The following is a 15,138-nucleotide window of genomic DNA, read 5'->3' on the forward strand; positions in this document are numbered from 1 at the left end:
TTATTCTTTTAAGTCATAACTGTACTTTATTTTTTTTTTAAGTAAGTAATAGTACATGTGTCATCTTTTAAAAGGTTTCTTTTGGGAACAGATTACTGAAAGTAACACTTAGGGATCTTTAGCTCTGTCTCCAAAATTATTTTCCAAATTTGATGTGATTTCTTTTCAAAGACAAAGGTAATATACCTGGACCAAGTCAAAATAATCTGAAAAATAGTTGTCCCAATAGAAAGCCTCAAATCTTTTCAAGTACCTCAAAAAATGCCACTGTAGGTGATGGAGACTAGGTGATAGAGAATGCATACCCGGCTGTTCAAAGTTCTGGCGGTCTCACTGGTTACCCCGCATCAGTTCTTGTAGATAAACTGTATTCATATGATAAGCAGCCATCCAGTTCGGATGCCTCTGAGCATTCCAGTAGTACGACTGAGAGGCGGCAGCATAGTACTCTTGCCATGCCCGGTAATAAGCTCTCCAGTACTCCTCATAATCCTGGCAGGTATCAGAAAAACTTGGGTTTGGTTCCCTGTGACAGTCATGCCAACCGTCTTCATGGGGTTCTGCGTGTAATCGATAGGAAGAGCGCCTTGGTACGTTTCGCCGGCTCTGCTTAGATCTTTGGTTATATCCCTCTTTATGCCTTGCTTTTACCTGGATTTCAGGGGATTCTTGATGTTCCGCTGGAGTAGAGGTGACATTTCTATTTGGAGGTTGTTCCAAAGAAGTATGTCCATCCACAGGAGTGCATTCAGAATTTCTCAACTGAGTAACAGAAGAACCTTCCAAGTAAGACTTATTACCTTTGTCCTGGGAAGAAGTCCTCGAGCTGTAAGAATCACTGTCACTTTCAGAGTTTCCAGACTGGCTGCTGCTTGCCAGTATCTGTACTCTGTCTTCAGAAACTCTATTTCTCACAAAGCCATTTTGAGGGTTCACTGCCTGATCCTCAGGACCTGTGTAGTGCCTGATAATTTCCACAGGCTTCTCCAATCCTTCTTTAATGTAGTGTTCATAATCCTCTACCAGTTGTGCAAAAGTCAAAGTGCATGGCCGATGGACTTTGAAGGAAGACAGACAAGGGATTTTAGGGAGGGAGCCAGGTTCTGCTTCTTTGACCTGGTGCTGGCTGCTGGTAGAGTCCTCAACAGGGCTTTGAACAGGAGTCTTCACTTGTTCTTCCAATGGTATGGCACACCTCAGTTCTTTTGGTGACACTGCTTTTTCTCTGACTCCACACTCTGAGTGGCTTTTCACAGGAAGCTTCTGTTTGCTACCACTTTTTGATTTGACTGGTAGTGCAGATACAGAAGGATTTCTAGAGGAAGCCATTTGTTGACCATGGGTTTTCTGGGTCTGTGAGGTTCGATCTAGTTTTTGAGTTTGTTTTTTGAGGGGTTGGGTAGATATGCTTGGTAAGTCATACGTATGTATAGCAGCTTTAACCTCTACATCCCAATCCAAACATTCTTCCATCAGATCAGACGGAATAGGATCTATATAAAAGGAAGAAAAAAATTAAAATTCTCAAGGTACTCTAGAGACCAATGATTTCAGAAAGTTTTCTGCCAAATATGTTTAAGAAACAAACCATGTCAATAATATACTAAGAAGTTTATGATATATGTTTATATTTTAAGACAAAGCAATAAAAGAATTTGCTCAAACCAGGTATGCCTGAACACTTTTGTAATCCTAGCACATGGGAGATAGAGGCAGGAGGGTCAGGAGTTCAAAGCCATCTTCAGCTACATAATCAGTTAGCCTGGGCTATATAAGACGTTGTCTCAAAAGCACAAAAGCCGGAGAGATGGCTTAGCAGTTAAGCACTTGCCTGTGAAGCCTAAGGACCCCAGTTTGAGGCTTGATTCCCCAGGACCCACGTTAGCCAGATGCACAAGGGGGCGCATGTGTTTTAAGTTCGTTTGCAGCGGCTGGAAGCCCTGGCATGCCCATTCTCTCTCTGCCTCTTTCTGTCGCTCTCAAAAAATTAAAAATAAACAAACAAACAAAAAAGTCTATAAAAACAAAACAAAAACCACCCAGATTTGGTGGTGCATGCCTTTAATCCCAGCACTTAGGAGGCAGAGGTAGGAGAATCACCAGGAGTTTGAGGACACCCTGAGGCTACATAATGAATTCCAAGTCAGCCTGGTCTAGAGTAAGACCTTACCTTAAAAAAAAAAAAATTGCTCAAGTAATATAAGACAGGGCAGGAGAGAGAGCTCAGTGTTTAAGGCACTTGCCTGCAAAGTTTAACCACCCAGGTTCAATTCCCCAGTACCCATGTAAAGCTGGATGCACAAAGTAATGCATGTATCTGGAGTTCATCTCCAGGGGCTGGAGGCCACTGTCTAATCTTTTCCTTTTACCTTCTCTCTCTCTCTGCTTGCAAATGCGTAAGATACATACATACATACACACACACACATACACACATACATACATACATACATATATATATACATACATATATATATATATATATGTATGTATGTATGTATGTGTGTATGTGTGTGTGTGTATTCCAGGCATGGTGGTGCATGCCTTTAATCCCAGCACATGGGAGGCAGAGGTAGGAGGATTGCTGTGAGTTCAAGGCCACCCTGAGATTACATAGTTAATTCCAGGTCAGCCTGGACCAGAGTGAGACCCTACCTCAAAAAAACAACAAAAAAAGAAAGAATGTATGTATGTATGTATGTATGTATGTGTGTGTGTGCATATATATGTATATATATATATATGTATGTATATATAAGTGGTATGTAGTATTTATGTAGATATATAGTATAGTATAGATATAGATATATCATACTAACAAACACATAGTATCTCCCTAGTTTCTTCCTCAGAACAAGCTCCCTCTGATTCTGAGGCATACATAGCAACTCCCCTACCTTTTCTTTTTCTTCTTCCCCTAGGTTCTCTCCTCTATCTCAGTAATAGTAATTACAAAACAAAATTAGAAAATGTCTTGTGCTCCCTAAAACTGGCCAACTAGGAAATACTACAACTGTGACTCCATGCCTAACTAAATCTGCCACCCAATATTACAGCAGGAGAATTCCTTACCACTGTAAGGAGCCTCTACAGAGAAAACAAACAGGTGACCATGAGCAGAGTCACAGTACCAAAAACGTCTAATTTGTTTTCTATTTACTGTTTTCAACAGAATCTCCTCTTCTACCCAGCTGTGACAATCTGCTTACACTTGTTACTCAGACCTTGCAAAGTGTGATCAGCTGTTACCAGAGGAAAGGATACACTGATTCCCTAGCTTCATAAAGAACTTGTTTGCCATGCTGCTTAGTTCCATGTATGTACACTGACTACATTCCCTGGGTCCAGATTCTTCCATAGAGACTACAACTCTCATTCTTACTCAAATGATATTCCTTGCTTGCCAGGGCCTAAAATATATTCACGCTCCCAAGAACTCATCTGAACAGTCTGTTGTAACCAAGTTTTCAGACCAACATAGATTTAAAAGAATGACTTTTGCCTCATAATTTCATGGCTCTATTAACATCACATTTTACAGCATCCAAAAACAAATTCTGTTTTTATCACTAGGTGCTCTTAACCCTAGTTCTAACACTTTTCAACTTACTTTTTTCCTTATCAGGCCAACTGATTTGTATATAAAGAACTGACAATTTTACAACTAATAGACAACTTAAAGCCCATCTACTCCAAAACAGTTCCCTATAAGCTTAGGGCACCTAGGGAGAGTTGTAAGATCATATTAACAGGCCAAAACTTTAGAATCCACAGGACTACTAGTACTGTGTTTAACCTAGCTCTGTAAAATGACTGAAGAAATAAAATCCTTGGCTATGTTTATTCAATACTATTAACAGATAGTCTACAAAATCATGCTTATGTCTGTGTGTGTGTGTAAAGGCATGCACATATATACAAGGCTATAGTTTATACATCTGTAGTATACAATATACAGAGTAAGTAAAGCACATTTCTAATCAAGACTTTTAGAGTTTTTATGAGGTCATTAGTAGTTTCAAATATGCACAGTTTCCAAGATGGCACTTTAAAGATACCATTACAATCAGAAGTGGTAACATATGCCATGCCTATAATTCCAGCACTTGGGAGGCAGGGGCAGGAGGTTCTCCCTAAGGCCAGCTTGATCTACACAGGGAATTCTAGGCCAGCCAGGGCTACATAATGAGACTCTACCTCAACAAAAAAAAATTTTTTTTAAATAAAAAAGAAAAGTTCCCTAAAAACAAAGAACAACACTTTGGTAAATAAATTTTGTTTTGTTTTGTTTGGCTTTTTAAGGTAGGGTCTCTTGCTCTAGGCCAAGCTGGAATTATGCATACTCAGGCTGGCCTAGAACTCACAACAATCCTACCTCTGCCTTCTGAATGATGGGATTAAAGGCATATGCTATCATGCTTGGCTAAAATAACATTTGAATTAAAAAAAATACTGATGGGCTTAACTGTTAAAGCACTTGCCTGTGAAGCCTAAGGACCCACATTCCATTCTCCAGCTCCCAGGGTAACCCAGATGCAAAAAGGTGAGGCAAGCACAAGGTCGCACATGCCCACTAGGTGGTGGAAGTGTATGGAGTTCAATTACAGCGGCTGAGGCCCTGGCATGCCAGTTCTTTCTCTTAAAATAATTGTTTGGGCTAGAGCGATGGCTTAGCAGTTAAGGCATTGCTTGTCTGGAAAGCCAAAGGACCCACATTAACCAGCTGTAAAAGGGGGCACGTGTCTAAAGTTCGTTTCCAGTTGCTGGAGGCTTTGGCGCACCCATTCTCTCACTCTCTCTGCCTCAGTTTCTGTCTCTCAATTAAATAAAATATAATAAAAAAAACCCTGCAAATATAAAAAAAATAGAGCTAATATAGCAGTAGAATGTTTTCATTTTTCATGTGCCAAAAAGCCTGCAGCCACTCCTCTCCTGCTATTTATCATTGCTAATACTTTTATTTCACCTAAATGTTAACCTGTGCCTAAAAACTGATTAACAACAGTGATAGCTTATCATAGGACAGTGGTGAGAATTAAGTGAATTAACACTGGGAAAAGTATCAAACAGAAAATAAACATGTGCTATTATTTTTATTATGCCTATCATCACCACAACCTTTATAATACCAAAATCAAACAGAAAAACATACCTGGTAAAGGGAGGAGGTTGATATTACATTTCTGGGCAATTTTCATCATCATATTTTCTTCTTCTCCCCTGCAACAGTAGGTCACTGTCAGTCCCAATGTACCTAAAGGAAAAGGTACAGAGCAAATCATTTTCTCACAGAAATAATATTCCAAGTCCACACTCCATGTTACAGACTCTTTTCTTTAAAGCATTCAAATTTGTTTCCAACTTTTTTTTTTTTTTTACCAAAACGGCCAGCTCTGCCAATGCGATGCATGTATGTCTCCCAGTCCAAAGGTACATCCAGATTTACAACCAGATTCACCTTCTCAGCATCAATCCCACGGGAAGTCTTGAAGAGAACAACTTCATATTAGTTGTAGCAAGATACACTAGATCTACTGTAACAAAGAGCCAAATTAAAAACAGGTAAAGGCAGGATGAAGGGATGGCTTAGCGGTTAAGACATTTGTCTGCAAGCCAAAGGACCCAGGTTTAATTCCCCAGGACCCACATTAGCCAGATGCACAAGGGGCATAGGCATCTAGAGTGTGTTTGCAATGGGTGGAGGCCCTGGAGCACCCATTTTCTCCCTCCCTTCCTCTCTCTCTCTCTCTCTCCCCCTCCCTCCCTCCTCTGTCAAATAAATAAATAAATATAATTTTTTAAATCTAAAAAACAGGTAAAGGCACTGGAGAGATGGCTTACTTGTTAAGGTGCTTTTCTGCAAAGCCAAAGGACCCAGGTTTGATTCCCAGAACCCATGTAAGCCAGATGCACAGTGGTGCATATGTCTGGAGTTCATTTCCAACAGCTGAAGACTTTGGTGTGCCCATTCTATTTCTTTCTCAAATAAATATTTTTAAAATATTTTTTAAAAACCACATAAAGTGTTGGCGCCTTTAATCCCAGCACTGGGGAGGCAGAAATAGGAGGATCTCCATGAGTTCGAGGCCACCCTGGACTATATAGTAAAACTCTACCTTGAACCACCACCAAATCACCCAACTGAATAGGAAATTTACCAAATCTGTAGAAATGAGGACTCTGCAATGAAACTGCTTCAGTTTAGCCATAGCATCAAGACGCTGACTCTGATTCATGTTGCCTTTAAAAGCCACAAACAGGAAACTATTTAATAATAAAGCAAGCCAGGTATAGTGGCAAATGCCACCAGTTCAAGTTAGTTATATCAGCACTCAAAGCAAAGAAGATTTTGAGTTCCAAGGCCAGCTGGGGCTACATGATATTCCTTCTCAAATGGTAACAACAAAACCACCCTCCAACTAATGCATATTTATCAAATCTACAATAAGCAAGAATTATAACTCCTTATCTTAAGGCTTTTTTTAATTAATTAATTTATTTATTTGAGAGCGACAGACACAGAGAGAAAGACAGATAGAGGGAGAGAGAGAGAATGGGCGTGCCAGGGCTTCCAGCCTCTGCAAACGAACTCCAGATGTGTGTGCCCCCTTGTGCATCTGGCTAACGTGGGACCTGGGGAACTGAGCCTCGAACCAGGGTCCTTAGGCTTCGCAGGCAAGCGCTTAACTGCTAAGCCATCTCTCCAGCCCCTTATCTTAAGACTTTAAAGCACATCAATTCTGTCCTGGGCAAATCCAAGTTAAGATATAAAGTCACTATGTTAGAAACTATGGAGGTGATCAATCTGATATTCAAAACTCAATTTTAAAATGATAACATACCTTCAGATAAAGCATTGTATTAGCAAAGTTATATATGAAGTATAAAATTCTTAGAAAACAAAAGCTTTAACAAGCTATATGTAATTCTGAATATGATCCACTCTGAAAATATTAGCCCATTAGAAAAGTCTTCCCAGTAACTCATCCTAAGCATGCTCTAGCAAACCAGTTTAAAAATAAGCTGACACTCAAAATAAAGCTAAAAAGAACTACACTGACCAAAAGTTTTGGTTAAATATTTTTACTTATTTATTTGAGAGAAAGAGAAATGGGTGTGCCAGGGCCTCTAGCCACTGCAGACAAACTCTGGATGCATGTACTACCTTGTGTATCTGGCTTACATAAGTCCTAGGGAATCGAAACTGGGTCTTTTGGCTTTTGCAGCTAAGCGCCTTAAACTGCTAAGCCATCTCTCTCCATCCCTGACCAAAAGTTCTTAAACCCTTTAATTTCTTTTAAGCCAACAATACTAAACTTTGTGACATGAACTGAATCATTTTTGTCTTCCACATGACAAAGTCAATTCAAGAGCTAGAAGAGGTAAAGCTCAACAGTACCATTTGTCTAGCATGCTTAAGGCCAAATTTCATAAGGAGGGAGAGGGAAGGACTGAAGAAAAAGAAAGGAAGAGAGAAGTGGACAAAAGTGGGAAGAAGGTAAAAGAAAGAATCTGGGAGTGGTGGTGCACACCTTTAATCCCAGCACTCAGGACAGAGTTAGATGGATCGCTGTGAGTTCAAGGCCACCCTGAGGCTATAGAATGAATTCCAAGTCAGACTGGGCTAAAGCAAGACCCTACCTCAGAAAAAAAAAAGAGAGAGAGAGATTTAGTTAGCAAGTCTAGCATTGGTTTGTTTTCTTTTCTGAAACGAAGTCTTGCACACATAAGTAGTGTAAGCTGACCTACAACTTGGGAACCTAGCCCAAGATAGCTTCAAACCTGTCATCTTCCTGCATCAGTATGGCAGGCATGCAACCCCATACCCCTGACTCTCAGCATCTTAATGATTATGCAAGGAAACAAAATATGACTTAAAATAATAAAGACAAATTGTTTTATAATATTTTCTAGAGATAAAATTCAGAGGTTTTAATGCAAATGTTTCTCACAACTAGTTTTCCAACTTTTTTTTTTAACTACATACCAAGTTACTCCTTTAAGACTAGAGATTGATATCAAGTTCCAGTAAGCCTGAATTTCCTTTACTAGGAAGACAGTACAGCCTCACACTGACAGCTCATAAAGTGGTAGTTTTTTCCTTGACTTGGAAGGCTTCAAATCAGTATATTTTTAAACAAAAGCCAAAGTTAAGAGTTGAACTTACCTGAAATGCACTCAGCAGGAAAACCTTTAGATGAAAGGATGTCAGCCAAATGTTGTGCTCTACAAAATAAATAAATAGCATAAATGCTTACACTTTACAGATCTTGCCTCAACGCCTATCCTTTCATCTCATGAGGCCCCCAGATAACTTTTTGAAGTTATCTTACCTGCTGTGCAGATTAGAAAACACTAACGCTTGGTTAAATGGGATTCTGCTAAAAAGTTCTTGTAAATGCTGAGCCTTTTCCTCAAAAATCTTATGGGCCAAAGGATATGAGTTGACCACTTTGTAATACTGCTTCAAACCTACAAAAAGTCAAGAGGCATCAGTTAAAACAAACACCACTAGCAACTATGAAACACCAACAGCCTACTAGAGAAGAGAAAGCTCCAGGTCATCACAAACCAACCAATAATGTAAGCACCCAAAATCAATGCATACATACCTATGAGACTTGGATCACTGGCATTCAACCTTACAAAAGTGGGATCTCTCATATACCTTGCTAAAGCATTAGCCAAAAATTCAGGGTAAGTAGCTGATACTGCCAGCATCTGTTTACTGGCAGGCAAGGAAGAATAAATCCAACTGTAAAACAGAAGGAAACATGTGCTAAGAAAGCTATTCAGCACTGCAATATCTTTATCACACCTTCCAAGGCTCAGGGCCCACTACAGAGGAGGTGGCGGAAAGAATGTAAGAGCCAACGTAAGGGTAAGACTCTTTACAATGCTCTCTTCCAGACACAAAATGGCCTGGATGTCCATGACTTCACAGCACCTGACACTACCTACACAAGACCATCATAATAGGAGGAAAAGATGGTGACATCAAAATAAGAGATTGATTGAAAGAGAGAGATGATGGAGAGTAGAGTTTAAAGGGGGAAAGTTGGAGGAGAGAGGGAATTACCATGGAATATTGTTTACAATCATGGAAGTTGTCAATAAAAAATAAATTAATTAAAAGAAAACTATTTGGACAATAATCATTACCCACAAAAGCTAAAGATACATAACTTGGAGCACCAATTTTTGAGTTAAGTTAGTTATTTCTTTTTCTTACTTTATTTGCTCCTGGAAGCTGCCTTCTTCTAAAAGCTTATCTGCTTCATCAAGAATAAAGAGCCGTATACTGCCTGGATTCAGGTAGTCAAGTTCTATGAGTTGTTTAATTCTGCCTAAATTCCAGAAGAAAACAAATGTGAACACTTATGTACAAATCTCATCCAGTGCTATACTCCTTATTCATAGATCATACTGAATTTCCTGACTTGATTCCCATGCATTTACACAATAACTATAAACTAGGAACCTAATATTGTCTCTAAATCTATTAATTTGCCCTTATTTTTTATCATCAGTAATTATGAAAAATAAAATCATTCCTATCACAAGACTTGAATGTTAAGACACTGAAGGCTAGACTTTGTGACTCTGATTGATTCATAACCAAATTATTCACAGAGGGCAAAGAAAAATCTCAACCCATGGCTCAGAAGGGCTTTCTGAAAGTCTTCTCTTTTCTCAGATTACCCCAGGAGTGCTCTCAAATATCCTTAGGAATGGAGATTCATAAATTCTTTTTGTTTGTTTGTTTGGTTGTTTTTTCTGAGGTAGGGTCTCACTCTAGCTGACCTGGAATTCATACTCTCAGGGTGGCCTTGAACTCATGGTGATCCTACCACCTCTACCTCCCCAAGTGCTGGGATTAAAGGCATGCGTGCACCACCACACCCAGATAGATTCATAAATTCTGCTGACAATCCAATCACAAGTCTCAGTAGTCTACTATTTTTCATCTCTCACTGTTCTTCACTTTGAACCAAAACCATCATCACAATGAACAAAGATTCCCATTTCACTACTTGTCGTACTCAATGTGTGCTATTTCCCTAGCAATTCCAGTTACCAACAGGTGTTAATGACTTACCAGGAGATCCAACAGCAATATGACACTTTTTAAGTCTGGTTTTGTCTTGTGATAATGGAGTCCCTCCAATAAAGACATGACACTCCAAGCCTTCCATTTTTATTCCAATGGCTGTGATAACAGAATGTATCTGAACTGCAATTTCTCTTGTAGGAGCCAAGATTAAAATCTTAAAAAAAAAAAGTATACACCTTATACCTTTTAACAGAGAAATGACTGGTACATTCATTATATGACACATTCTTTTTCACCTAAATGATCATTTAAAATGGCATTTATTGACAAGAGAAAAATATTGCTTTCATTCACTCATTCAACAATTACTCAATAACACCCTACTACATATGATATAACATATTAGTTGCTAAAAAATTGCTGTCTGGTACTCTCATTATTGGTTACAAAATAAATGATAAATAAACAAAGAAAAATATGGGCTGCAGAGATTGCTTAGCAGTTAAGGCTCTTGCCTGCAAAGAGAAAGGACCCAGGCTCGATTCCCTAGGACCCATATAAGCCTGATGCACAAGGTGGCGCATGCATATGCACTTCATTTGCAGTGGCTGGATGTCCTGACACACCCATTCCTTCTCTCTCACACACACATCCTCTTTCTGCCTTTTTCTCTCAAATAAAAATATTAAAAAAATAAGCACAGAAATAATGACAAGTAATGAAAAGGATGATTTAAAAAAATAAACAGAAGCCAGGCATGATGGCACACACATTTAATCCTAACACTTGGGAGGCAGAGCTAAAAGGAGCACTGTGATTTTGAGGCCATCCTGAGACTACATAATGAATTCCAGGTCAGCCTGGGCTAGAATGAGACCCTGCCTCAAAAAACTGAAAAATAAATAAACAGAGATGGCTTAGCGGTTAAGGTTCTGTGTCTGGAGTTTGTTTGCAATGGGTAGAGGCCCCTGTGCACCCAGTCATTCATATTCTCTCTGTCTGAAATAATAAATAAAATTTAAAAAAAAATAAACAGATAAAGGAGAAGGGAGTGATAAGAGAAGGCATTTTAAATAAGGTAAATAAGAAAAACTCTCTAGGGCCAGAAATGGCTTAGTGGTTAAGGCACTTGCTTGTGAAGCCTAAGGACCCAGGTTGGATTCCCCAACACCCATGTAAAACAGATACACAAGGTGGGACCTATGTCTGGAGTTCATTTGCAGTGGCCAGAGACATCTGACACACCCAGTCTCTCTCTATCTGCCCCCCTCACTCTAATAAATAAATAAATAAAATAAAATATTATCTTTAAAAAGACCCTTTAGCCGGGATGGTGGCACACACCTTTAATCCCAGCACTGAGGAGGCAGAGATAGGAGGATTGCCATGAGTTCAAGGCCACCCTGAGATTACACAGTGAAATGCAGGTCAGCCTGGGCTAGAGCAAAACCCTACCTCAAAAAACAAAATAAATAAAAATTTAAAAAACTACTGGTAAAGATTCACATCAGAGTCTAGTTTATAAAGAGCCTATCTGTCATAACTATACTCCAAGGTAATGCTATGAGGATCATCACATCTCATTCATATCTGAATCCCTAATGTCTGGCATACTATTAACATGTAATACTGGTTCAACAAATCTTTGCTGAAGAAATAATCACCATCTGCAAATCTTCCATGAGTCTGGATAAGATGATCTTAAAAATAATATAAAACAGGGCTGGAGAGATGGCTCAGCACCTAAGTGTGCCTCCAATCACAAGACTGTGGGCTTGAGGGGGCCTGAGACTGCAGAAGTTCGAATCTCCAGATAACCCATCAAACATCTGGGAGTGACCACATACACCTGTAACCCCAGTCCTGTAGGGTGTCAGAGACCAGAAAACCACTGGAGCCCTGTGGAAATCAGTAAAAAGAGAACTCCAGCTCAAAACAAGACCAGGTGGAAGACAAACGGAGCTGGACACCCAACGTTCCTCTCCTAACACTGCAGGTGAGCAAATGGGGCCTTGCAAGGACACATGCACGTGCATACAGTACATACACCAAATTACACACATACATGTACAAACACAAGCAAAACAAAATTTAAGAGTCCAAGACAACCTAGAAAATAAAATTAATTTGATGCATTCACAGAGCTCTAAGAATCCACCTGTACTGCTTGGAACATCACATGAATCAGTCCTTCAAGACTGACCCCAATCGAGGCAGTAATATGAAAAGATGAGTAATCATCTAAAAAAAAGAAAGAAAGAAAAAGGGGGTTGGAGAGATGGCTTTAAGAGATGGGGGTTAAGGCGCTTGCCTGCAAAACCTAAGGACCCATATTCCCACATTAGCCAGACACACAAAGGTGAGGCAAGTTGCAAGGTCGCACATGGCCACTAGGTGGTGCAAGCGTCTGTAGTTCTACTGCAGTGGCTGAGGCCCTGGCTCGCCAATTCTCTCTCTAAAAAAATTAAATCATAAACAAAATAAAATTTAAAAAAAAAGAAAAGGGATACGTTACAGCACTTATTCAAGATGCAGTATAACAGAAAATTCCAAACTTAAAAAACTAACGCAGCCCTTCACCACTGTGGATACCTCAACATCCTTCTCTTATCTCACACGGTTTAGCGCCACTCATCAAAATCACTTCCACCTCTCTGAGAAGTTAACACTATTCCAACTGAACAGCGCTCAAGTCCAAGTAACACAGCCTCTGGGTTCCCAGAGTTTAACTCACCTGAGTACTATAGTTTTCAAGGACGATAGAATCCAGGGCGATGGTGGAGAATACACAGGTTTTCCCGGTGCCAGACTTAGCTTGGACAATTAGATCTGAGGAAAAAGGCGCAGAGAGGGGGTGGAGCGTCATCAGCAAGCCTAGCTCACTAAAGCAGTTCGGGTACCCACGTGGACCCCTGCGATCACCGGCTTGCACCTTCCCTCGCAGGTGACTGTCGCCCCCTGCAGAAAGCCGTACCCCGAAGCGGGTTGGGTGCCCGGTCTCTACGGCCGGCCCTCTCCAGCGCAACCCGACTCCCGTGCGAGAGCCCTGGGCCATGTGCCAAGCCAACCGTGCTCCCTCCGAGCCCCGCGCCGCGATCGCCCCCCTCGCGGGCCCTACCGAGTCCGCAGCGGCCCAGCGGGATGGCCTTGAGCTGCACCGGCGAGGGCCTCTCGAAGCCGGCCGCCCGCAGCCCCTCCAGCACCGGCCGAGACAGCAGCAGCGACTCGAAGTCGGCCGGCTCCGCCAGCAGCACGTCCCCGGTTCGCGTCCGCGGTCCGCCGAGGTCGTGAGCCGTCCGCAGACTCCGCACGGACCCGGGGGTGCGCTCGGGAGCTGAGGCCTGCGGAGCCACGGACTCGGCGGCCATGGCGGACTCCACGGTTGTTAAGACCGCCGGGGCTTCAAACGCCGCCGCCATGGTAGCCGCGCTGCTAGATCTCGCGATACTTGGGGGGACGCGGAGCTCCTGGGAACGAGAAAACGAAAAACTTTATTGACAGTCTTTCTGCGGAGACACGAACACACCCGGCCTAGGAGCGGGGCTAAGCGACGGAAGTCGGAGGTCTGAGGCACACACTCGCTACTTTAAAAGGTGGCCTCGAGGAAGAGGCCGAAGGAACTGGGAGAGGGAAGATGAGGCTACCTGCGGCCTACAGAGGGCGTCGCGTGTCCGCGTTGTGCTCCGCCCGCCTGCGCGACCTCCGGCTTTGGGACAAGGCGCCCTTTGTGATGCGCGGCGCGTCAGCCCGCTGCGGCGGTCCCGCTACGCGGTCCCCGGCCCGTCCCCCGCTGGCCCCTCGGTGCTCTCGGGCCAAAGGCGCGGGCGGCCGTCCGCTAGCCCGGCTCTTCACTCCCGGGCCTCTGAGGTCCTGCGCTGCTAAAAATAAATTGCGAGCCGGGCGTGGTGGCGCAAGCCTTTAATCCCAGCGCTCAGGATAGCCAAGAGTTCGAGGCCAGCCTGAGACTGCAGAGTGAATTTCAGGTCAGCCTGAGCTAGAGTGAGACCCTACCTCGAAAAAGGAAAAAAAAAGCTAAAAAAACTAATAATAGATTGGGCTGGAGAGATGACTTAGTTAGCAGTTACGGTCTTGCCTACAAAGCAAAAGGACCCAGGTTCGATTCCCCAGTACCCAAATAAGCCAGATGCACAAAGTGGCGCATATGTCCGGAGTTCTTTGACAGTGGCTAAAGGCCCTGATGGCGCCCATTCTCTCCCTCTCCCTCTCCCCCTCCCTCTCTCAAATAAATAAATTCCAAGTTCTCTACTGCCTCGTAGATACCTGAAGTTGAACTTGTCTTCTGCTTGTAGCACACCCTTTTGTCTCCCTGCAGGCTTCCACTTACATATAACCTTGCCAAAGAGGTCTTGCTTAAAATCCTGGCACTTGCATCCTGTCTTCTCCTGGGCTTTTCCCCTGCTTGTTCATGTGCATAGTTAGGCTTTTTAAATTTTTACTTATTTATTTGAGAGAGGTAAGGAGTCAGAGACAGAAAGAGAGAATGGGCCCATCAGGGCTTCCAACCACTGCAAACGAACTCCAGATGCATGCGTTACCTTGTGCATCTGGCTTATGTGGGTCCTGGGGAATCAAAACAAGATCCTTTGGCTTTGCAGGCAAGTGCCTTAACCGCTAAGCCATCTCTCTAGCCCGACTTTTGTTTTGTTTTGTTGATGATGTTTCATTTTGGCTTTCCTTGAGACAGGGTCACTCTATGTAAGTGATCTCAAACTCTCAGTCCTCTTGCCTCAACTTCTAAAGTACTAGGATTTCAGGTGTGTGACACACACCTGGCCATCTTGTTTTTCTTCATATTTACAACTACCTGGAATTATATTTATCCTTCCTCCACCGCATGAGTACAGAAACCTATTTTATCTTGTTTTCTGCTGTGCTTGGTGGAGAAAACAAAATCTTATATAACAGTTTTGGGGGTTCAGAAAGAGTCCTTAAACTCCCAACCGTGTTGATACCTGTTAATCTTTTTTAACTTTTATTTTAGAGAAAGAGAATCAGCACAACAGGGCCTCACGCACTGCAATCAAACTCTAGACGCTTGCACCACCTAGTGGACTTGTGCAACC

The 15,138-nt window shown here is 42.0% G+C and overlaps 1 protein-coding gene across 1 annotated transcript; it reads right to left on the reverse strand.

Moving 5' to 3' along the window:
• On the reverse strand, positions 1–13,487 carry Ddx20 (DEAD-box helicase 20). Its single transcript, XM_004658988.2, has 11 exons — positions 13,173–13,487; positions 12,789–12,883; positions 10,100–10,268; positions 9,233–9,347; positions 8,613–8,755; positions 8,334–8,472; positions 8,168–8,226; positions 6,159–6,241; positions 5,380–5,485; positions 5,153–5,254; positions 1–1,493 (listed from the first exon to the last, which is right to left on the reverse strand). Exons 1-11 carry the CDS (start codon positions 13,471–13,473, stop codon positions 331–333), a joined length of 2,475 nt encoding a protein of 824 aa, XP_004659045.2. The 5' UTR covers positions 13,474–13,487; the 3' UTR covers positions 1–330.
• Positions 13,488–15,138: the final 1,651 nt, after the last annotated feature.

Source organism: Jaculus jaculus, chromosome 19 (assembly GCF_020740685.1).
Source record: "Jaculus jaculus isolate mJacJac1 chromosome 19, mJacJac1.mat.Y.cur, whole genome shotgun sequence".
Taxonomy (NCBI): domain Eukaryota; kingdom Metazoa; phylum Chordata; class Mammalia; order Rodentia; family Dipodidae; genus Jaculus; species Jaculus jaculus.

Excerpts from the sequence above, each read along its gene's own strand:
- Ddx20 (XM_004658988.2), bottom strand. The coding sequence starts at position 13,473 with ATGGCGGCGGCGTTTGAAGCCCCGGCGGTCTTAACAACCGTGGAGTCC. Across the intron at positions 8,473-8,612 it reads CAGTGATCCAAGTCTCATAG|GTTTGAAGCAGTATTACAAA; the intron begins GTATGTATGCAT and ends GACTTTTTGTAG. Across the intron at positions 8,227-8,333 it reads TTTTCTAATCTGCACAGCAG|AGCACAACATTTGGCTGACA; the intron begins GTAAGATAACTT and ends TTTATTTTGTAG.